The following is a 22526-nucleotide window of genomic DNA, read 5'->3' as shown; positions in this document are numbered from 1 at the left end:
AATACGGGCTGGTACTCTTCTCTCACTTGCTGCGTTCATAATCAACCCTGCCATACTCGCCGAAATCAGAATTGGTGGCGTCCATGGCTGCATGAGCACACTGCAGACTCGATATGGACAGCCTTGGGTCCGCGGTCACCATACTCGGACAAAGTACGAGTGATTCTGCCGTCCTCTCATCTGAGTCAAGTCGCGCTCCGGGATTCTTCAATGGGCAGATGTCAGGGCAAAGGAGGCCATGCAGTTTCGATTATGCCGAAACCGGTTCCGCGGAAACAAACGACTACTCCGGTCTAACTATGATAGAGCCACGTTGTTGCGGGTAATGAGGGGAGGCTGTTGTGGTGGTTGGCGATGGCCGTTCACCTCCCCACGTGGTGTTCTTCGACATCTCATTGAACGTCGTCCCAGCCTCGGCAACGCCACAGTATCAACACGAGCGTTCTCCCGCCCCCTGACAAGCTCGCAATAGGCAATCTTACTATCTGTTTTGTGAGGCTTCGAACAGCGCGTGCCTCGCCCACACTCTACGGTCAGACAATGTGCTGAGCCACCCCATATGCCGCAGCCGTCTCACTCTGGAGTAGCCTGCCCAGGCGCGTGCTCGGAAACCGGGCGCAAGCTGAGGCCCTCCCTACAACCCATCGTTTTCTCTGGGAGCCTCGTGCTCCCTCCATTTGTTCTCCGCTGGATGGCAGCAGTTCCATAGTGCATGAGCAGACTTTACATTGCTAGTGTTGCGCTTCAGCGCGGCACAAGACAGCGAACATGTCTTTCGGATGTAGTCCGTCAGACGTGTTGAAACTCCTGGAGATCTCGACTCGGGTATACCTCGCTTTCAAAGGTATGTCACTGACTATGGCTGTATGGCAAAGATTTCCATATTGATTCGCGCCCAGATGCCAATGAGAATTCGGAGGCGCAAGTCTCCGCAATGGTGAAAGAATTCACCACCTTTCACACCTGCTTGTTCGAGTTGGCCGAGCTGATGAAACAATATGGCCAGCCCATGCCTTTTCCCGTCAAAGACTTCGAGGCAACGCTCAAGAGATGCGAAAAGACCCTCGACCCTTATGCCGATCACCTGGTTGATAAGAAGATGGGCGTTAAGAAGTTCATCTTCACAATCAGATACATGGGCATGGAGAAAGAGATTGACGGGCTAAGGAAACAAATCACTGGCCACTACCAGGCTTTGCATATGTGCATATCGTTTCTGCAGCTGTGGGTCTTAGCAGAATCTGTGTCAGTGTTTAAGACTAATGACCTGTAGTCGCTTGCATCTCGAGGCAACTAAGCAAACTCAGCGTCTTCTTGACTCGGCGCCACCACGTGCAGTAACTTTCGGGCGCCGTTCTTACTCGAGCAACGCATTGGGATTTTCATCTCAAAACGCACCGTTGGCGCTGCCCGCACCAGATGAGCACCCGCTTTTCAGCGAGTGGGTGATCTTTGATCGCTGGCTGCAAAATGAGGATGAACGCATCGCGAAAGAAGCAGCACTCGCTCGCCGGCTGTCATCAGACGATGCGCCCCCTGCCGTACCGAGCGACGATGCTCAGACAGCTGCCATACTATATCATCTCCGTCGGCAAGTCGATGACGCTATTCTGATCGAAGAAAACCGCGCCAAACGTATGACTGCTGAAAAGCGTTCACACCTCTCCCCAAGTGACGCAATGAGGCAGGAAGTCCGCAATATGCCCCCAGCGCCTGCGCGCACATATACACTGGAGACTGACCACTCGGGAAATTTTACAGGTTTTGAAGAACAGCAAATGGACGGTTCTGCAGCGACCATTCGACCTAATCTACACACGCCATCCTACTCTCCTAAAGCTGGAAGTCCGCATGGAGATTCATATTTCGGTTCCATAGATTGGGCAGAGTCACCCACAGATACTTCAACCTCGTGTAATGCGACTCACACGCCTTCTGTTTCCACGAATAGAAGCAGTGTGAGTTATTCACCCGCTTCGCAACCAGTTTCCTCGGGTGCGGACTTGAGCTCTGGGGGGAGCACTCCAGACAACGCCGCGTCTTACAGTCTTCGGCGCAGCATGTCTCGCACTTCGCTAGCCACTATGGCTCTAGGCGAGGCAGCACTCGACTGGAAACGTATCTGCCGATCCGCCCAGGTCGAGCGGAGATCAGTCAAGTACGGAGCTGAAAGCAGAGATTGCGATGTCCGATGGCGATACCGAGAAGACACTGGCATCACGATCCGTGCAGTGTATCAGTCGAGTCAAGACCGTAAACTCAGAACGTGGATCGAACAGCATTTCCCTGCCACAGGCCCGTCGATACCGCTCACGACTACATATCCAGATGGCGCCGTCTCGATTGACTTTCCCCGCGGCTCCTTTGGAAAATTAGACAAGCAATACACAGATATCAAGTACACGTTTTCCGGCTACGAGACAGCCGAGAAATTCCAGACGCTTCTCTACACCAACAACGGCGCCGACGCTGCAGAACTGAAATTCGATCGCCCGATCTTGTCCATTTCGTCAGACAAGAACCCGACAGAGTGACGGGGACGGAATCTCCGACTGTGGCTGCGCACCGAAACACATGTGGAAGAAGACGGGCCCGTCACCTTCGACGTGCTGGTCCTCCTCTTCTACACTACCGCGCTGGAAGACAAGGGCCACTGGGTCGAAGAGCCGCACTACGCCTTTGAATGGCTCACAGACGCCACGTTCAAGAAAGAAAGCGAGAAACTCACACTGGTCTTTTCTAAAGACGCATCGCGATGGACAACCGACAAGCTCTTCCCACGCCGAAAATCCTCAAGTACCACTAGCACAGCGCCCCTCTCCCCGCCGCGTAAACGCACCGACTCCATGGAACTACCCGACCCAACCCGCTGCGCAACAAAAGCCTCAGTCGCTTCAGACGCCTCGATAAAATCGTTCAAGAGCGCTCTGCGCTGCGCCGCAAATCCCGCTCGAACACCACCCCATCTGAATCGCTTTGGCTACTCCGAGCTGGAAATCAAATTCAACAATAAAAAGGACCGAAGGGCGTTTTTGGATACCTGGAAGGAATATGTTAGGCCGTTGGGCAGGGGCGCCGTGGTAATGTGAGAGAGATGTAAATGTGGTTGTGTGTAGATCTGAGGGATGGCATGGGGGGCGCGGGAAAGGGGTTGATGATTATCCAAGTGGTATGATATTAATAGATACCTGGCTCTTCATATTGGAGACAATACTGCAAATAATGGTTAGGTCAATATTGATGCTGGTGTTGGATTATGTGATGAAGGTGGCGTCATCGTTAGCCTGTTCGAGCGCATTCCCCTACTGTCGCAGTACAGTTCCTAGCCCAAGGTATTAGAGATTGACCTTCTTTCTTCTTTGACACATATACTTCAAACTAGCGGTCGCTATCTGATCTTGCATCATACGTTCCAGTCCCTATGTATTGAGATTCCCAAAGCAAGGCCTGATGGAGCAGTTAAACCCGCCCCCCCCCTCCCCTTTTTATTTTCTCTCTCTCTAAAATCAGGACACTGATGCTGGACTAGACGTAACATAGCCATGCCAAGAAACAATGAAAAACGGATGCCACATAAAGGACCAAGTCGCAAACAAGAAATGAATGTGTTGGGGCTGCGAGACAGGTCAAACGGATAGACAATATAAGCGCATAAGTAGTAAGTATTGTTCAGATTGAATACACACACACATCGCTCACCCAACAGCCCATATCTTCACATCACACCAAAATATACACTACACACACCCCCTCCCGCTTAATCCTCTCCCTCCCTCAAACCCCTATATCTGTGTTTCCCCCGCCAATCATTTACTTACACAAACAACAGGATACTCGAGAAGAGACAAGAGCATCAAGTAGACGCAGCGATATCATCGTCCCTCCCAAACGTCTCTACATGCTCCACCTCGCCCGCATCATCATAATCCAGTCGTATCTGCTGGCTGCTCTGCACCGACGGGTCGCCCGCGAGGTAGTTCAGCGGCTCGAGCCGCATGGCCGAGTGCGCGGAGCTGAACATTGTCACGGGGAGGTCGCCCGTGTGCGGGAGATGGTGCATGCCGAGGTTGAACCAGAGGACGCTATACGTAGCAAATGGAATCAGCAAAATCCTTATTTCCGAGGTTGAAGGCTTTGTGAGGGAGATGCGGATACTTACACGTCTTCCTGCTCCAGACTCTCGTCGTCGAAAAACGTCGAGAAATCTACCAGCGGGTCGTCCTTCTGGAACTGGTTGAATGGGTCGGCAAGCCGGGGCTCTGTATCCTTTTGCTGCGTCACGTAAAAGTCGTGGGTTACGTACGCACCGGCCTTGCCGTTGTTGGTCGAGTTGCATTGCGTGAGGTGGATTATGCCAGCAGTCTTCTTGAGGCGGTAGCCCGGGAACTCGCCGAAGCGGTTGGGCGTATCCTTGTTGACGACGGCGTACATGGTGTTGTCGTTTTGGGCCCAGTTGATTTTGGAGTCGCGCTCGCTGGCGACCCACGAGCGCTGCACTTTGAATGTGTTGAATACCTCGCCTTGGCTCCAGGGGTAGTCGGTCGAAATGGGCTTGAAGGAGATTTTCTGCACGCTGTTCTTGCTGCCGTGGATGTCGACGTCGGCTTTGAAGGTAAGTGTGTGGTCGTGCGCGCTGCCCGACAGGAAGTCGTGGATGTGGAATCCGTACTCGGGCTCGTTTTCCCAGTACGTCGCTGAGATGTAGCCTGAGAAGCGTGATGAGACTTCAATCGCGCCGTCGTAGAAGAAGGTGTAGTCGATCATGAAGTCGTAGTTGCCTACGGTCGCCACAGTGCGCATGATGAACTGGATGTTCTTTGCAACGCTGGTGTGGGGTGCCACCTGGGAGAAAGAATGACGGCGAATGGGGTATCCAGCGTCAAACTCAAAGATGCAAATGGCGTCTTCTTGGGTCTTGGTACCATTGCCTTCGTTCCACGAGGCTGGCAGGTATGTGGCATGGCTTGGGCAGTCGTATCCCCGGACAAGCGGCTGTAGATCCGCCCCCATGCCGCTTGTGGTATCAAAGTATGTCGCTTGCGATTGGAAGGGGTCCGATCCCGTGTAGGCTGTCAATGCTTCCTGGAGTGAAAGCTCATACAAGATACGCTGCCCCTTGTACTTGACATTGTACAGCGACAAGCCGCGATCATGGAAGACAGTGTGGTAAAAGTCAAAGTCCATCCAGGAAATGTAGTTCTCTTTGGGGTCAATCTTGAACCGTTGGTTGCCCTGCGCGACAGACACAGGAGGCGGCTGATCATCCAGTGGAAGTGGCTCGCCGTTCTTGTCAGTAGAAGTCCATTCGCCCTGCACATTTGGCGAAGGCACTTTGTAGTCTGCAGCATTGATTGCCGCCCGGAAGTCTTCAGTGGTAGCGTAGAATTCTCCGACTGAGTACCAACCGACCACCTTCCAATCCTCCCAGTTTTTGGAAGTCAGGTCAAACTTGACATTGAAGCCGAGGGGCTGAAGCGTGAGGCTGCTAAGATCGGTGCCAGGGTTACCAAAGGCCGCTCCCCAAGAAATGATGCGACCGTTTTCATCCGTGTATGGGACGCCAAAACGAAGACCGACAATTCCACTGAGGAAGGTCTGGAGACTTTCAGTAGTTATTCAAACAAGTCTTTATGACATGTCACTTACAGTGTTGAACAGACGCTGAGCGATGTCTTCATGCTCCGTTCCAAACTTGAGGAGAAAGCTTGTACCTTCGTTTTTAGAATACATTCTATGGATTCCTGTTTGTCCGGCATTGGAATTTTGGAACGGGAAAGTGAGTGGCTCAGCTCGCGTTTCGTTCGTAGCTGGCAGAGGGCCGACCATGTACTCTTGCCAATACATGTCTGCCGAATCAGTAGCGCCAGTCTGAACTGTAGCGCGTGCATATCGTCCAGGGGCTTTGGAGTAACCATCGAAGAAAGGAACAGCGTCGGTCTTGTTAGGCGGTAGAAGCGCGAGTTGCACTCTGACGGTCGATTAGGATACCAGCGCCTCATCGGATGTCTTTTGTACTTACATGTAGCTATCTTGACTGGAGCCCTGGTTGCCACTCAAGTTCAGTTTCCTCTGCAGCACTTCATTGACACTTGCAGTCTCCTCTTCCGAAAGCTGCTTCCATGGGTTAGGTAACGGCGCGTTCAAAGTGGGTTGACGATCTGTAGTTGAAGCATTCTGCGCCGCAGCTGATGCAAGAAGGGCAGCCGCGCCTAATACAATGGATGTCCACATCATTTCTGACTGCTTGGGAATGAAGCAGATGACGGAGTGTCATGGCGATGGCACCTGCGTATTATATGATGTCCAGCCGCTTGTCTAGACCCAGCAAGAAAGTACGCTGGCCGGCAGCCATGCTGACAACAGTCGTGCGCATGCCCACTATTGGTCTGCCCTCTGCCAGCAAAAGCCACGCCCCGGAAGAAACCTGTTGAATTTGGACAAGCCCATTGTTCTTTTTCTTTTCCTCGCGTGGCGAGAAAATATGGAAATGATCAACGGCTTAACCCTTTGTCAAGGTGGCCCGGGGGAGTTCAGCTTGGTGGAGGAACAATACTAAGCATTTACCGCTCGCCCTAGCAATGTTCCTTAGGTAAATTAGATCGACGCCGCCCGGCTAAGCAGCACATTTGCCGACTTAGGAAGGGATGGAGTAATAATTCGATTGATATTGGGTGTGTGATTACTTGGCGAAGGTGTTCCATGCATGGTGGCTGGCAGCCAGCTTTCCCAAGGCTTGGGTCGACAATGTCGTCGACTAAAATCAGCTGGTAACAAAAGGACATGACAGAAACAAGCATTTCTTGGTATCCTAGCGTCCCAGCACCCCAGTCTCTCTCGTCTATTGACGTATCAGCCTGCCTGAAATCTGGTAGTAGTCATCTAGCACCGTTTAATACACACCCTCCTCATGCAGGCAATGATAGCATCTTACCCGTTCTTGCTTTTTCACAGCGCAGTGTTGCAGATCTCAATTCTCCGGTACCTTGCATTGTGTCCAGCTGTCGCGGCTTTCGTTTTCTCGTGTTGTCTCCGCCATCAGAGACCTTCGTCACACTCCTGTTTCTGTAGTTTCTCTATGCTAGGAGTGGATCAATGTCCTTGACCCTAAAGTCTTCTTTGCATAGAGATAGCCCAATCACTTTGAAACTTCTTCACATGCTTCTACCAGGAACATTTTGAATTCCACCTCTTCTTCATATTACGTAGTTGTTGCCGTCTTTCGCAAGTCATCTGACCATGGCTTGAGCAAGCAGGGGTACGAAGAAGCAAAGTAGTAGCAACCTTGTGGGCATAACAAGCAGCTCGATGCTTTTTGGTGTCGAATGCGTTTTCCATGTGAATTGCCGATGCGCTAGTAACAGATCGATCCTGAATTTTGCGGACTGGGTTTGGGCATGTTGTTGCTTCAGGTAGCCTCATCATAAGATTCTGCAACGTCCCTACAGAATTCTACTCCGGTTGGCATAAAATTGGTTTGCTTGGCCAAGCACGTTACCTCGACCATGGGGTACATTGCACGAGCGCGCTGAGTATCAGTGGTGCCTTCGGCCATATTATCCGAAACAAATACATACTGCTTGACATATTCCGCGCAAGATCTAGGAGGTAATGTACTGGATGTCTCCTGTTTGAGACTGAGCCTTTTATCTGACTGAGTGGTTAATGCAAAGTTCGTTGGCAGGAATGGAGCTACTGCAGAGATAGGGGTGGAATGACTACACGCTAAGCATGGCTGTGCGGAGACAATGAAGCAAATATACCACACCACCCTTTGAACTTGCCCAAAGCTCACCACGAGCTTGCTTGGATGTTCCTTGGTAACCACTAGACGAAGGTTTCATCAGTGCCGTGATCTTTCACACTATCATCGCGGCAGTTACGGTAAGTTATTAGTTTTACTGTATCATTCCACACGTTGTCTTGCACTCTTTTATCCTTTCTGTCATGCACGTCAGAAGGGTGTTAGATTAGGATTCAGCTATCGTACAACAATGATTTACTCCTTCGCATTCAATCCTTTCCACTGTTACTTTGCCTCACTTTGTCATTTATTGCGGGCTGTGCTTACTGATGACGATTGACATTCTGATCTGTTACATCAACCCTTCACGGTACAAGGAGTCGAGTTGAAATTGCATACTTGGTAGGCCCGGCATTGATGTAACAGGATTCAAAAAGAAGCTGCTAGCAAAAGGGAGTGATAATCCTACTCGACATACCTGTGCCTAGAAACGCGCTTCATCGCATAAGTGCAGCGACAGCCTTTGCTACCCGTCTACCAGGCAATTTGTGGCAACAAAAGCCTACGATTGTGTCTGTGCTTTGTTACTGGGCTGTATCGAAGGCGTCTCGGACCAATCTGCATGTCTCTTCCCATGTATTTTAGTTGGTCCGCCCACAAGGCGAGCTCAATCATGTGCGGATACGCTTGGTAGAGTTTGCGGAGATATCGCGATAGGCTTTCCATTTCCCGAGCCAGAAAGAAAGGTTCTTCACCGTCGCTATCCAAACTCAGTTTGTAATGGTAGTGTATGTTGTTGAGAGCCTGGATGACGGGGTGGAAGATTGGAGGGAATTGTCCTAGATCAGCAAGACTCGCATCTAGGCCAGGCTGATCAAAGTTAGCGTCAAGTACTCATTAGGAGCGGTCTTTGACACTCAACTTACAATGTTGCCTAATGTACTGCAGAATTCACAGCATGGCCCATCAGAGTAGCTGGGGAAGGCCCATCGTGGTGCCCGCACACCCCTGGCTGTCCATGGATCACGAAAGCGGTGCATATGAGGGACTGGAGGATCAAAGTCGTAGCCAGAGGGCCAGAGCCAGGGCCAATAGTTGTATGCCATTCTGGGGTACGCTATTGACGAGGGAAATGGTGCAAGATTTTTTGTTGGTATGTTCAAGTTCAAAGAGCTTCATCATGCAGCAAGAGAGAAGACAACAGGTTTTTATCTGATGCTGACAGGTGCTCTCCTCTCTTGTGTCATATTCAATCACAGCCCTGCTGTCTGTGCAACCAAGTAACAAGGACAATGACTTTGACAGCCCCAATGGTGGCACGCAAACAGTGGCAGCGGTGAGTAGACAAGGTCATTTTCTGCATGTCATTCCATAATCAGTAGATGGGTAGCAGGTGCTCCAGACGGAGGCGGCTCTTGTTGGTCATCCATTGCGAGGCACAAGGGTTTTGGAGCAAACAATTCGACAAAGCCACGGCGTGTGTGACATGCTCACCGCCGCTTGAGTAACTCCGGTCGAATGGAGCATGAAAATGGATGCGAATCAGGAGACTCGGACGCTTGCTCTCCTGTCCATGAGGCGGCGGGCGGAAGACGCTCAGCATCATGATGACGGTGGCCTCGGTCCAGGCCTAGGTGTTATGCTGATCGCGCATGGGAGAAGGCATAATTGTGTCGCTCTGATGACTGCCATAAAATAGCAATTTTGTTCAGCTGGCATCCAGGGGTCGAAGTGCTGAGTGTGGAGCTGTCAAGGTAAAGAGTGGGTGGACAGGGGAACTGGCGGACGCGGCTACGCTAAGCCGTTTTGGGACCACTTAACGCGTCGCGTCCGTCGCGCCTTCTCGAACTAGCGACGATCCTGCTCACTCACTCCTTCCTCGTCGTCAGTCACTCCTTCCACACCACACACGGCACAAACCCCATTGCACCTTCCTCGCCAAGGACACCCGCAATGGCCTCCACTGTTCTGGGAAAGAGGACGCGCAGCTCAGCACGTGCAGATGCCTCAGGTACGGGCCGCCGGCGCTCCAGTCGCTCCTTCCCAGGTCACACGTCTCTAACGCGCTCTGCAGATGCAAAATTGAACGTCGCCACACGCGCAAAGCGGAGGGCCCAGTTTGTTATCCACGATGAAGGCGAGATTGAGAATCCGTTTGTTACGCCCAAAAAGCAAAATGCACGCGATGAGGATGCAATGGAGGTGGATGACTCGGCGGAAAAGCCATCGACAAGACGCGGAAGGAGGGCTGGCACCACTCCCGCAAAGAAGATCGAGCCATGTTCGCAGTTTGCGCTTTCGTCCACCAAGGAAAATTCTCCGCAGAAGGCGCTTGTCGACATACCCGACAAGTATGCGCCTACTCCTTCGACGCCCAGACACCGCGATGCTATTGCCGCCAAGGTTGCCGTTACACCGCGACATCGCCTCATCATCCCCGGACGCCCACTGACACCGCGCACACCACACACTCCAGGAACTCCCCGCCATACCGCGCCTACCATTTACAACGAAGCCCGACAAGTATTCGCCAGGGGATCTGCGCCTACCGTGCTGTTTGGACGAGAGAATGAGAAAAAGGAGCTCCAAACCTTCATCACCACACGCACCAAAGGCCGGAAATCCGGATGCATCTACGTATCAGGCCCGCCCGGCACTGGCAAGAGCGCCTTCGTCAACGATGTCTGCCGTTCTGTTGCGTCCGAGGAATCCGTCGAAACAGGCTACGTCAATTGCATGAGTGTCAAGAATGCGCGCGATCTGTACAGGACGCTGCTGGAAGAATTCGTCGACATCACCGAGGTTGTGGAAGGACAAGAGATGGATGCGCTCAGGAATGTTTTTATGCAGCGAGATTGCTCCTACGTTGTTACGCTTGACGAGGTCGATCATCTCCTGGAACTCGACATCGACCTGTTCTACAACATTTTCGAATGGTCGCTGGAAAAGTCTTCCAGCTTGATTCTCGTTGGCATTGCAAACGCCCTCGATCTGACGGACCGGTTTCTTCCAAGGCTCAAGGCTCGCGGTCTCAAGCCACAACTGCTGCCTTTCCTCCCGTACAACGCAACGCAAATCTCATCGGTCATCACGTCGAAACTCAAGGCCCTCCTTCCAGCAGGCAGCACCAGCCAACTCCCATTCATCCACCCGACAGCCATCATGTTCCTGTCGAAAAAGGTAGCCGCTCAATCGGGCGACCTGCGCAAAGCCTTCGACATATGCCGACGAGCCATCGACCTCATCGAAGCCGAGACACGGGACCAACACGCGAAAAAAGCATCTGAAACCACTCCTTCGCCCACGCCGTCGCCCTCCAAAGCGCCCCTGGTAGAAAACGACAACCTCGCCTTCCCCGCGATGCGCTCGCCCTCGAAGCCAAAAGATCTCAGCGCCCTCATCGCCGCCTCACTCGGCTCCCTCACCATCGAAACCGCACCGCGCGCCACCATCAGCCACATGGCGAAGATCACAGCCGCCGTCTTCAGCAACGGCACAAGCCAGCGTCTGCGCAATCTCAATCTCCAGCAAAAAGCCGTTCTCTGCTCCCTCAGCTCGATTGAAAAAAAGAAACGCGCCACCGCCGCCGACACAGTGCTATCCACGCCCTCGCGCTCACACACGACGTCGCCAACGCTCAAAGAGCTCTTCGAAGCCTACACGGCCCTCTGCAAGCGCGAAAACACACTGCACCCCCTCACCAGCACAGAGTTCAGAGACATCATAGCCAGTCTGGAATCCCTCTCTCTTATCTCCGCCGTCCAGGGGAAAGCCGGGTCGCTTGACGCCGGCGCTGCAACACCTAGTCGGAGGGGGAGGGGCAAGGCGTTTCCAGGTGTGGTTGTCGAGGAGCGCAGAGTCGCGAGCGTGGTTGCCGAAAAGGAACTCGCGGATTCGCTGGCGGGGCCCGGCGCGGCTATTCTGCGGGGCATTCTGGAGGCGGCGTGTTAGATGGGGACTACATGAGTTGATGTGGATAGGTGGTTGGGTGGGTGAGTGAATGCGAATGATGAATGCATGCATGTATGGGATACGATGGCGATGCAAGCTAACGTGAGTATTCTTCTTTTTTTGTCTTACTGTTTCAATGTTGGCTTCTTAGTTCAGTCACAGTCTCCAGAGCGAGTCTTTTGTCTTGTACACTTGTTTTGTGTTTTTGTTGCTGTTTGCAGAGCGAGTCTTTTGTCTTGCATCCCTGTTTTACTTGCACTTTATTCATTCACACACACAAGAGAGAGAGAGAGAGAGCGCAGCAGCAGCAGCAGCACATACTGTCGCCGTTTGGTACAAACAAAAAAGGGGGGGGCGTAGAATACACACGCAGCCCGACAAACGTGCGAAACAGATGCGTGGAAAGTATTATCATCTTTCTTTCTTTCTTTTCTTTTTCCCCAAGACATGAAATCTCATGTTCCTATTTCTCCTCCATCTTGTACCCTGCATTTTTTATTTTATTTTTTTTGGCATTGGAAGCGCGTTGAGCGGGATTTCCGCATGGGCATACCATGACATAGCATACTTTGCATAACATACCTCAGCACAGCATACCCAACCCGTTATCTAAATATCTTATCTCATCCATATAAAAAACACGCATTAAATATCCATCTACCCCCCCAAAAAAATAAAAAAAATTCAAAGTTGGATTCCACCAGCGTTACTCTATCTTTTCGCCTGTTTCTCTCGGGTTCCTTCTTGCATGCAGATGGATAGATGGATAGATGGATGGATGGATGGATGGATGGATGGATGGATATTCAGCATCATGTGTATCGCAGTCCATATGTCACTTTCTTTTTCCTGTTCTGGTTAGAGTTCATGAGTCGTACAGTAAAGGCTGCATTTGGAGTCATTTTAACTTCAACTTCAAGTTTAACTTCAACTTTAGCTCATGCGGAGTGTATGGATGGATGGATGGGTGGATGGATGGATGGATGGATGAATGTACATACTAGACCTGATTTTTGAAACAAGTTATAAGATACAGAAAAGTAGATCAAGTAATGGTATCATTTCCCTCTCTCCCTCCCTTCCTCCAACCCTCCCACCGTCCTTCTGCCCCCTCTTTTTCTATCCAAAATCTCTATATATTGATATATAAACGCTTCCAACTCTAAACCCCCTCCCCCTTACTTCTCCCCTCCTACCTCCCCTCCTACCTCCCCTCTTACCTCCCCTCTTACCTCCCCTTCCCCTTCCCCACCATCCCCATCCTCCTCCACCTCCACCTCCACCTCCACCTCCACCTCCACCTCCACCTCCACCTCCCTCCGCAACGTACTCGTCGGCACACAACTCTCCTCGCCCGCCTTTCGAAACACGGCCTGCAACCAGCAACGATACATTTTGAGTCTGCGCTGGCGATTGACAAGCATGCGTCTATCGACGCCGATGTGGGCGACTTGGAAGGCAGGGCGCGGGGTGAGCAGGTCGGCGGCGTCGGCGTTGGCTTGGGCGGGGGACTGGACGTCTGGATGTCTGAGGTCGATGTTTTGGATTTTGTCTGCGAGGGCGTGGGGGTCTTCTGTTGTTGTTGTTGTTGTGATGGTAGTAGTATCAGCGACATTCCCCGTCTGAGTATCACGCAGCTGCGATTCTTTTCCAGCCCAAATCTGCTGGAGCTCTTCTTGCTCGAAAAAGTAAACGCGGGTTCCGTCGCCGCGCACGTAGAAGTTTTCTTCCATGTAGCGCCCCTTTTTGAAGCGCACCTGCGCGAGGTCGCCGCGGCCGTAGTCGCGGAAGAGGACTTGGCCGCCGGGCTTGAGGACGCGCCAGATGTTGCGCACTGCTTGGTCCCATTGCTTGGGGCTCAGCGCGCTAAAGATGAAAATCATGAGTACGACGTCTACGCTTCCTTCAGAGAGCCCCGGCGGTAGGCCTCCATTGTCTGAGTCTGGGGACGCAGCCACGTCCCACACATCGGCTTGGATGAGCTCTGGGTTGTAGAGTTCGTGATTGCGAATGAGTTCGACAGCCTTTTTCGAAAAGTCGCACGCATGAATCTTGAGTCTCTTATTCCTACTCCGCTGCAAGATTGGAAAAGCGCTATTGCCCGCCCCAGCACCAACCTCCAACAAAGTCGCCTCAGGCCCGTCTTCGGCGCCGAGTTCCTCGAGAATAGGGAATTCCTGCGCCAGCCACTTGCGGTTCTTGAAGAAGTTTGTCTTGTTATTCTTGTAGAACTGGTTCCACCACTTCTCGGGCTGCTCGTTGAAGCGCTTGCGGTCGAATTCGGACACGGGCTCGGAGCGCTGCTTCGAGTACTGCTCTTCGGAAAAGGCGAGGTAGTTGGCGTCGACGGTTACGTGGTCCCAGGCGTTGAACTCGAATATGTCGTCGCCTTCTTCGAGGTAGCGGCTGCCAAAGGCAAAGGGATCACTGCGCTTTTGGTTGTTGGACGGGTCGTGGGAGCGAGACTGCGGGGCGCGCACGGGGGCGAAGGAGGCGGGGACCCCGTAGGCATCATTTTCGGGAATCTGTTGCTGTTCTGTAGAGGGAGACGACGCATCTCGTGCGGGCTGCTGTGGCGGTGATTTTGGCGTCGACGAATGCGGAATGGGGTCTGCAGTGACTGCGAAGCGCATGTGCTCCATGGCCTTTGATAATTGCTGCTTTGGCTGCGGTTTGCGCGACACAGAGTTATCCGTCTGGAATCTCGGGTCGCTGGACTGCTCTGAATGCGCGCCGCTCGCCACATGCTGGGCTGGCGCGGTGGCTGCATCTGTTTCAGCGGCCATGGCGTAAACTGCGAAATGCGTATGCGGGGGGGACTTCTCAGAATTGTTGGAGGGGCTCGACGGCAGAGGGGAAATTTCCCGCGCTAGCGCCCAAAGCGGCTTGGCTCAGCCGCACGCGGTGCCCTGACATGACAGCAAATAGCGTCATGGGCAGAGCCGCACGCCTCTAGCGCAAATCGTCGCATGTCTGTCTGAGGCATTGCTGTGCTCCTCCGTCTCAACTCCGTCATGAAGCCAAAGTGACACGCCTCGATGCCCTTCAGCCCCAAACAGCCCGTCTAGCAGCATCGACCCCGCCATGGCGACGCTCAGATCCGCCCGCCGCCCGCTTACCCAAACCTCAACGCGCCTCCGCCCACTCTGTTGCGCCCACCAGCGACGAGCCTTCCTGCCCAACCCCTTCGAAGCCCTCAATTCCGCGCTCCCAAACGCAAAGTCTGCGCCGCAAGTCCTTACTGCTGCGCGGACACTGCCGTACCCCTCGGCCCCCGTTTACTCCATCATAGCCGACGTGCCCAACTACCAAAGTTTCCTGCCCTACTGTCAGCACAGCTCCATCACGAAATGGTCGGCCCCAGATAAAGCCTACGGGCGGCGCTGGCCTTCTGAAGGCGTGCTGACGTCGGGCTTTGGCGGCATTACCGAAAGTTTTGCGAGCAGAGTGTATTGCGTGCCGGGGCGCTATGTAGAGAGTGTAGGAGGCGATGCGGAAACATCACTCAAGGCCGAGGACATTCAGCACCATTTCGAGCAGGCGGCACAGGCGGTGGATAGAAGCCAAGGGAGCAATGGCTTGCTGACCTATCTGCGGAGTACATGGACGGTCGAGCCTCTGCACGATGCCAAAACCCATGTCAGTCTGGCTGTCGAGTTCTCGTTTGCGAATCCAATGTATGCGGCTTTGAGCGGGGGCGTAGCACCTAGGGTGGCTGAATACATGGTCAAGGCCTTTGAGAGGCGGGTGCAGGAGCTCTTGGAGAACAACCCTGCCATGGCCAAAGCAAGCCTGGCAGATTTAGATGGAAGTGCACTGAAGAGATAATAGCTTATATTTAGCCTTGAGCATGGTCATGTCCATTCAATTGAGCAAGCTGGTGACGTCCCTTCAACTCTACTCGAGTACTTTTAGTTAACAATAACAACCTCAACGACAATGCCCTCGCCAAACCCTACTTGGCACTCTCAAAATACTTCTTGAACCTTGGCTCACACTCCAAATCACATGCCAGCACCGCCTCATAGCAGCTCATGAGCAACTGCGGAAACTTGACAGTCCAGTACCTCAGATATCCACTCGGCAGCGGCCCAACCTTGGCCTTGATGGCATCCTCCATGTCCTCGTAGTGGTTCTTCTTGTTGCGCAACGCCCTCAACAAGTCCAACATCCGGTCGCCCGTGTACTTGCGCTGCTTGCCCAGAGAGTTGACGAAGCCGGGATCGAGCTTGGCCAGGAAGTTACGTCGGTGGTCAAGGACATCCTGTGCGTATTCTTCAAGCTGCAAGAGGTGGTCCGATGGTGGGTCTCGGGGCTCTCGCTCCCAGTGGTCAGAACAGTCACACAAAAAGTCGAGCCGCTTCTGGTCGTCCCAGAAGAAGGGGTGGTTCATGACCTGAAGGGCCGTCGGGCGGGATTCAGGGCGTGGTCGAAGCATCCATTGGATGAGGTGGTGTGGTTCCACTGAGTCAGCTCCGAGAAGAAGGCGGTCAAGATTAGACTTTTCCTTCTTGATGTTGTATTCTCGAATCTGCATCCAGCCCTCCTCGTCGTCAAATGGATGGCAGCCACCCGTCAGTACGTAGTAGAAGACGCAGCCCAGGGAGAAGATGTCTACGGCGCGCTTGACACCCTGTGCGACCGGATCCGTCGAACTCGACGAGTCGCGAGAAAAGCCTTGAGAGCTTCCACTGGCCAACTCCTTGGGTTGTGTTATGAGCTCAGGGGCTTTCCAGCCCACGGTACCTGCGTTGCCAGTTGTACCCACAAGAGTACTAACGTTGTCGGGCAAAGTCTTACAGAGCCCAAAGTCCGAAATCACCAAGCGCACATCGTCTTTGGATGTGATCATAGGCTGTGCGACGAGAATGTTCTGTGGCTTGATGTCGCGGTGTATGATGCGGAGGTGGTGGAGGTGGTTGAGACCAGCAGCGAGTTGGTACAGGCACGACGATGCCTTGCCGCTAATCTTGTTGACCAAACGCTGATGTTCCTCGCTAAGCTCTTCTCCAGGCCGCCCGTCTTTGTACAGGTCGAAGAGACTGGCTTGGCAGAGCTCGACGGCGATGTAGAGAAAGTTCTCGTCTCGTTCATCATCAAAGTACCGGATGACGTTTGGATGCGGATCGCTGTTCTGTAGGAGCTTGACCTCTTGCTCCGCAAGTCCAAAGTACTGGGGCAACATGCGCTTGACAGCCACCTTGACTTCCTGTAATCATGTCAGCACGAGCGTGGTGGATACTCAGCAGTGGTGAACATACCTTCCATTTGCCTTCAAAGACAAACGTACCACCGCTTCCGTTACCCAAGAGCTTGTCTTGGTCGATGGTAAGTTTGCCGATACGTTTAATCTCAGACACATTCTGCACATCACTACCGCTGACGGTGAGTTCATCTGGATGCAGGCGGGGGCCGGCTTCCAATTGCTTGGCTGCATTGACGATGCGGTTGACCTCGTCTTCTTCTTTTTGCTGATTCTTACTCAGCTTGCGACCGCCTCGTCTGCCTCGGTGTGTCTTCTTCTTCTTTGGTGTAGCAGGCGCGGCGGCAGCATCTTGCGACATGTCTTCGGTGCTGTTGGCCGTTGGTTCAACGTCGGCGTTGAGCTTTGCCTCGGGCAGAGCAGCCTCATCTCCAGCTGGAGAGCCTTGATCGGCAGTTGTAGTCCTAGAGAGCGGTGCAAGATCTTCCTCCTGGTCGTTTGGCACGGCAAAGGTAACCACCTTCTTCTCCTTGGGCTCTACCACGACAGGGGGCTCATTTTCGTCCTTGTCAGTGGTTTCCACGACGGGCTTTTCTTCAGTTGCCTCGTCCGCATTGGAGAGAACAGGAACCTTTTCGTCGGTTGACTTGGCCTCAGGTTCTGGCGAGGGAACCAATGGCGGCAGAGGCTGTTTGATGTTGCTCGCATGGACGAGCTGCTTCAAATAGCTCATGCAGGACTCGGCCATTGTGGGCTTCACAGAGGCACCGACCCCGCCAAAGAGGCAGATGGCCACCAGGATGTAGAGGTAGACATGTACCGACGACCGCCCATCGACGGGAGTCTCTGGCGGGGCATCAATGCTTGGCGGCTGATGATGCTGCCTCGGGGATGTTGCTGGTGGGTTTGAGATGACCTGGTCATTCATAGACTCGTAGTAGGTTGGGGCGGGGATTCCGAGCAGCTGCGTTGGCAGGTTCGGGATCTTGTAGTCGAGCCTGTGGACTCCGACGAGGCTCTTCTTGTCCGGCAGGGCGTAGGCAGCATCCCAGTCGTAGACGGCTTGGTTCTGCTTGTAGCACATTGCGTCTGGGGCGCCATCGGTCACGGCAGGGTAGTTGACTTCAGACAATGCATACCAGGCGCCTGACTCGGTGGTGTTGAGCAGGACATGGTTGGCCTTGTCCTCTGAAAAGACGGGGCCTGCAGGCTGCGGCAAAAGGACGAGCGGCGGGTCTGCAGACTGGTCGTTCAGAGGCCGGGCTACGTCAAAGACGCGTGCGACTGGGTAAGGGAGACGCTGGCGGTACAGCGGGCGTTGGTGAGACCGCGGGCGCTTGTAGTCAAAGGCAATGACCTCGCCATTGTACGTGGTGTAGATGTACTGCTTGTCGAGCGTCTGGTCGTACTGCGACTGCAGGTCCCGGTCGCGGCTGTTGGGATTCCACTCGGCGTACTTGAGGGTGCAGATGTGCTCGTTGGTCTTCTTGTTGTGGATGGTGATGGTGTACTGCGTCTGGCCAATGTCAATGACGCCCCGGCAATCGCGCTCGCGGGCACTAAAGTAGTTTGTCGACTCGGGGGCACAGCTGTCGTCGTGGGGGAAGGAGCCGCTGGAGCTGAAGCTCTGCTTGACGATGCCCGAGGCGGCGTCGACGAGCAGCATAAACGTCTTCTTCTCGACATTGTACACGACCGGAAGGCCCGGGTCGTCGCTCGAATAAGGTGCATTCTCGGCCAATTGCTTGACCGTGACGCCCAGGTGCTGGAGATGGGGGTAGGGGCCGGGCGAGAGCAGATAGAGGGCTCCGTCCTCGCGCGGCTCGACAATCCAGACAAAGGGCTGGTCCTGGGGGTCGACGCTGCCGCCCGACGCGTTGTAGATGGTCTCCAACATGGGGCGGCCCGTCAGCTCCCAGATCTCCTCGCCGTTGTAGCGGTCGCGTGCGTGGATGTGGCCGTCGACGGTCGCCAGGAGCACAAAGTCCTCAACTTCCCAATCCTGCAGAGAGCGCGCTCCGGGGACGAGGCGTCCCGAGGCTGCATATCTGGCAGGATCGGCTCTGACAGCGCTGATGGCTGGAGCAGAAGGAACTCTGGTTGCTAGGGCGCGCACGTTGCGGCTGTGGAGGGACGGGTAGGGGCGGCGGCCGTCTGCGTCGGCTGCCGCGTCTTTGTGGGCGGGCTTTGCGTGGTCGCGGACATTGTCGTGGTCGCGGTGGTCGTGGTGGAGGAGGTGCGGTGCATGGTCTACATGGACGGGCGGGTGCGGGGCGTGGGGGGTGTGTGGTGGAGCTTGGGGGGGCTGCTGTGGTGGGTGTTGTGCTGCGAGTGGTGGAGGGTGTGGCTGCTGCTGCTGAGCGGCCACCAGCCCCGTGAGGAGCACGAGGGCGAGTGTGGTGAGGGCCGAGCCAGCACCAGGCGGCCGGCGCGGACGCGGCATTGCGTGGGTGCGGGCACGAGAGGGGGAAGCTTAGAGCGAGGCCTGCAGAAGGCAGCGAGGGCGAGGGAGATGAAGCATCCGCGAGCCGTGATGGGGGTGAGTGAGTGAGTGTGTTGTGTTGTGGAGGGGGGGGGGCGGTGCCTGTGGCAGCGATTTTGAGACGATATTAAGCACGCGCGCGGGGGTGGGCGAGTGCAGCTGGGGCAGCGGCCGGGGCCTCGTCAGCCCACGCCGTGTGCGTCGTCGGCGGCGTCGGCGTCGTCGCTCACCACCACAACGGCCTCGACTAGCAGGCTCCGTGTCGATACACTCGCCTGTTTCTCTCGTTTACTAGCTCCTCCTCGCCCCGACGGCCCCCAGCCGGGCCCCGCGCAGCCGCCCTCAACCTCGACTGGCTGGCTCGCGCTGCACCGGCGGCCGACGGTGCAGCCATGGCACCGCCCGCCAAACTTGCAGCGCACTGTCGCGTCAATCTCTTTCGTCGTGCTGGGCCAGCCGTGGAGTCAGCCGTCATCACCGCCGTCAGACGGGCCCTCGCTCCTGGCTGTGGTGATGGCAGTACATGTAATAACAACAAGCCCAACCACCACCGCCGCCGCCGCCACCATAACACTGCTGCTGTCTTGGGAGCCGGGCTGCCCCCCCCCCATCTCGACGTCGAGCATGCGCCAGCCCCCCTCCACCCCCCGTCAAGGTACGGGTAGAGGCACAGGAAACACGGCGTGGGCAGCGAAGCCCCATACGCCATGGTGGCGTAGTAGGCGAAGTGTATCCCACACACCCCCGCATCACAACCACGATCCCCAAACCCCCCGGCGTCCGCTGCCTGCATCTCGCCTGCATCTCGCCTGCCCATCGACAGCCTGGGCCAAAGACGCACATGTACTGATGCTCCGCCCGCACCTGGCTGCCACACCCTCACGCCTGTCCAGGCCTGGTGTGCGGTAGCCAGGTACGCGAGGAGAAAAAAATCAGGCCAAAGTTGCCCGTTTGGGTGCTGAGGTGTGTCGTCTCAGGGCGTGTGGTGGAATGGCGAGACAAGGATATGAAACGCATGTCAGCACCGGACCTTTGGCGCGCAGTAGCCCAACAGCTAAACACCTGCACTGACATGTGTCATCACGTGAACGCGCCCTCGACCACCAGCCCACACACATGTACACTCACATGCACACACACGCACACTCACTCACTCACATACACACGCTTCTTGCACGCTGCACAATGCCCAGACCGCTCAAGACATGCACGCTGCGCCCCTAACACACTGGTCCGACTGCATTCATGTGCCTTCATAATATACACGCTACCTAAGTGTGCCTGCATGCCTGCCATGGTCGTCTGGATTCGCCTCGCCTCGCCCTCACATGCGCTCGCGTCGTCGCGGGGCGCTGCGGATAATGTTGTCTACGCGCAACAGGAGCTGCCAAAGTTAGTACACCATTCACGCTGCTCGCTCGCTGCCGCCGCGTCACTTACCTCGGCTGCCTCCGAGGCCGACGATACCACCGCCCGTTTGAGTTTGTAGCTTTCAATCACGCCTAGCTCCCTCATGTCTGTAATGCCTCCTCCGGGCGACAGGAGATCCAGCCCCGAGTTGGTCAAGCCCGAGTAGACAGCCTTGCGAAGCCGCGTCACTAGATCGCTCGAATCGAAGCCCGCATTGTCTGCCAGAATCGTGGGCAGTTGCTGCAGCGCCTTGGAAAACGCCTCGACGGCAATCGCCTTCTTGCCCGCTACGTTTTGTGCTGCTTCGGCCACAGCCTTTGCCATGTTCATCTCTGCACACCCACCCCCCAGCGTTGTCCGCGGCTCCTTGACCGTCTGCGAGAGCACTGCGAGCGCGTCGTGCAGCGATCGCTCCGCCTCGTCGAGAAGCTGCTCCGTCGCTCCACGCAGCACAATCGTGCACGCTCGTCCCGCATTGATGCCTGAAAACCTAATCAACACATCCTCGCCAATAATCACCTCCTCGACCAGGTCGCAGTGTCCGAGCTTGACGTTCTCGGGGTGGTCAAACGTCGATGTGATCTCGCCCCCAGTAACCAGCGCCAGGCGCTCAATGCCGTCAAAGTCGGCGTGCTCAATCGAGCAGATGCCGGCATCCGCAAAGAGCTGCTCCGGCCAGTTGTAGATCAGCTGGCGGTTGACAAAGCAGTTGATGCCGTGAGCCTTGATGCGCTCCACCTTGGCCTTCATCTTCTCCCGCTCAGCCTTCTCCAGCTCGGCCAGCTTGCCTGTCGAGTCCACCTTTACTCGTGCACCGAAAATCTTGATCTTGTCCGTGTCCATGGCTGTGTTGGCCACCAGAATCTTGGCGTTCTCTATCCGCTTGGGCTGGTTCACGCCAAACTTCTTGTCCAGGATGAATCCCTCGTCCAGGTACGAGTCCTTGAGCTTGCCTCCAGCCTTCTTGATGATTTGGATATGTGTCAGGTCCGTCGAGCCCCCGAGCTTGAGCACTGCGTCGACGGCAAGCTTGGCAAACTGTGTGCGGTCTTGAGAAAGCACCTTGGAGCTGAGCGTTGTCCGGGCAATCGCCTCGAGGTCTTTCCTAAACTCGTCCTTGTCATTGCTGTGGTCCGTGGCAATCTTCTCCAGTGCCTTGAGCGCCGCGCTGCTTGCTATCCTGTATCCCTCGATGATGGTCTGGGGGTGGATCTTCTGGTCAACCAGCTTCTCCGCCTCACGCAGCAGCTCGGCGGCCAGCACCGTCACCGACGTGGTGCCGTCACCGACTTCGTCATCTTGCACTTTTGAAATGTTGACCAGTACTTTTGCGGCCGCGTTGTCGAGGGCAATCGCTTTGAGAATGGTAGCACCGTCGTTTGTGACCATGATTTCGCCAGTCGAACTTTCCATAGACATTAGTCGAAGCGCATGCTGGGAGCGGGGCAGTATACACTTACGCAGACTGCATAATCTTGTCCATGCCCTTGGGGCCCAATGTGCTCTTCACCAGGTCTCCCACTGCGATAGCTCCCACGAAAGCGGAGAGGCGCGCATTCTCGCCCTTCTCCTCCGTTACGTCGTCGGCAAAGATCTGAGTGGGGTTGGACTGGGCGTATGGTCAGCACCCACGCTTGTTGGAGAGGGAATACAAGGGCCTATACCATCTTGCTGTTGTTGCTAGGCAAGCAAAGAGGGGTATCTCAGAAGGTGTGGCGTTGGTGGCCGAGTGGTGCCTG

General features: G+C 54.8%; 8 protein-coding genes across 8 annotated transcripts; 3 read left to right on the top strand and 5 right to left on the bottom strand.

Moving 5' to 3' along the window:
• Positions 1–768: 768 nt before the first annotated feature.
• SETTUDRAFT_158005 (uncharacterized protein) lies at positions 769–3089 on the top strand (the record flags this gene model as incomplete). The annotated part of the gene is made up of 4 exons (XM_008033405.1): positions 769–844; positions 900–1224; positions 1367–2530; positions 2717–3089. 4 exons carry the CDS (start codon positions 769–771, stop codon positions 3087–3089), a joined length of 1938 nt encoding a protein of 645 aa, XP_008031596.1.
• A 764-nt stretch (positions 3090–3853) lies between these two features.
• SETTUDRAFT_158004 (uncharacterized protein) lies at positions 3854–6234 on the bottom strand (the record flags this gene model as incomplete). The annotated part of the gene is made up of 4 exons (XM_008033404.1): positions 3854–4082; positions 4160–5595; positions 5647–5968; positions 6020–6234. The coding sequence occupies 4 exons, from the start codon at positions 6232–6234 to the stop codon at positions 3854–3856; spliced, it is 2202 nt and encodes a 733-aa protein (XP_008031595.1).
• Positions 6235–8275: 2041 nt separating this feature from the next.
• SETTUDRAFT_24553 (uncharacterized protein) lies at positions 8276–8847 on the bottom strand (the record flags this gene model as incomplete). Its single annotated transcript, XM_008033009.1, has 2 exons — positions 8276–8611; positions 8668–8847. 2 exons carry the CDS (start codon positions 8845–8847, stop codon positions 8276–8278), a joined length of 516 nt encoding a protein of 171 aa, XP_008031200.1.
• Positions 8848–9667: 820 nt separating this feature from the next.
• On the top strand, positions 9668–11692 carry SETTUDRAFT_144284 (uncharacterized protein; the record flags this gene model as incomplete). Its single annotated transcript, XM_008033403.1, has 2 exons — positions 9668–9752; positions 9816–11692. The coding sequence occupies exons 1-2, from the start codon at positions 9695–9697 to the stop codon at positions 11690–11692; spliced, it is 1935 nt and encodes a 644-aa protein (XP_008031594.1). The 5' UTR covers positions 9668–9694.
• A 463-nt stretch (positions 11693–12155) lies between these two features.
• SETTUDRAFT_44859 (uncharacterized protein) lies at positions 12156–14478 on the bottom strand (the record flags this gene model as incomplete). Its single annotated transcript, XM_008033111.1, has 2 exons — positions 12156–12178; positions 13023–14478. 2 exons carry the CDS (start codon positions 14476–14478, stop codon positions 12156–12158), a joined length of 1479 nt encoding a protein of 492 aa, XP_008031302.1.
• A 298-nt stretch (positions 14479–14776) lies between these two features.
• SETTUDRAFT_158001 (uncharacterized protein) lies at positions 14777–15520 on the top strand (the record flags this gene model as incomplete). Its single annotated transcript, XM_008033402.1, has 1 exon — positions 14777–15520. The coding sequence occupies one exon, from the start codon at positions 14777–14779 to the stop codon at positions 15518–15520; it is 744 nt and encodes a 247-aa protein (XP_008031593.1).
• A 127-nt stretch (positions 15521–15647) lies between these two features.
• Positions 15648–19338, bottom strand: SETTUDRAFT_24549 (uncharacterized protein; the record flags this gene model as incomplete). Its single annotated transcript, XM_008033008.1, has 2 exons — positions 15648–16901; positions 16954–19338. 2 exons carry the CDS (start codon positions 19336–19338, stop codon positions 15648–15650), a joined length of 3639 nt encoding a protein of 1212 aa, XP_008031199.1.
• Positions 19339–20597: 1259 nt separating this feature from the next.
• On the bottom strand, positions 20598–22524 carry SETTUDRAFT_124514 (uncharacterized protein). The gene is made up of 4 exons (XM_008033401.1): positions 22452–22524; positions 22248–22396; positions 20818–22192; positions 20598–20761 (listed from the first exon to the last, which is right to left on the bottom strand). The coding sequence occupies exons 1-4, from the start codon at positions 22452–22454 to the stop codon at positions 20702–20704; spliced, it is 1587 nt and encodes a 528-aa protein (XP_008031592.1). The 5' UTR covers positions 22455–22524; the 3' UTR covers positions 20598–20701.
• Between the last annotated feature and the right edge of the window lie 2 nt (positions 22525–22526).

Source organism: Exserohilum turcica (assembly GCF_000359705.1).
Source record: "Exserohilum turcica Et28A unplaced genomic scaffold SETTUscaffold_9, whole genome shotgun sequence".
Lineage (NCBI taxonomy): Eukaryota > Fungi > Ascomycota > Dothideomycetes > Pleosporales > Pleosporaceae > Exserohilum > Exserohilum turcicum.
This window is presented reverse-complemented; position numbering and strand designations above follow the sequence as displayed.

Excerpts from the sequence above, each read along its gene's own strand:
- SETTUDRAFT_124514 (XM_008033401.1), bottom strand. Across the intron at positions 22,193-22,247 it reads GACAAGATTATGCAGTCTGC|TTCGACTGGCGAAATCATGG; the intron begins GTAAGTGTATAC and ends GTCTATGGAAAG. Across the intron at positions 20,762-20,817 it reads CGGCCTCGGAGGCAGCCGAG|CTCCTGTTGCGCGTAGACAA; the intron begins GTAAGTGACGCG and ends TAACTTTGGCAG.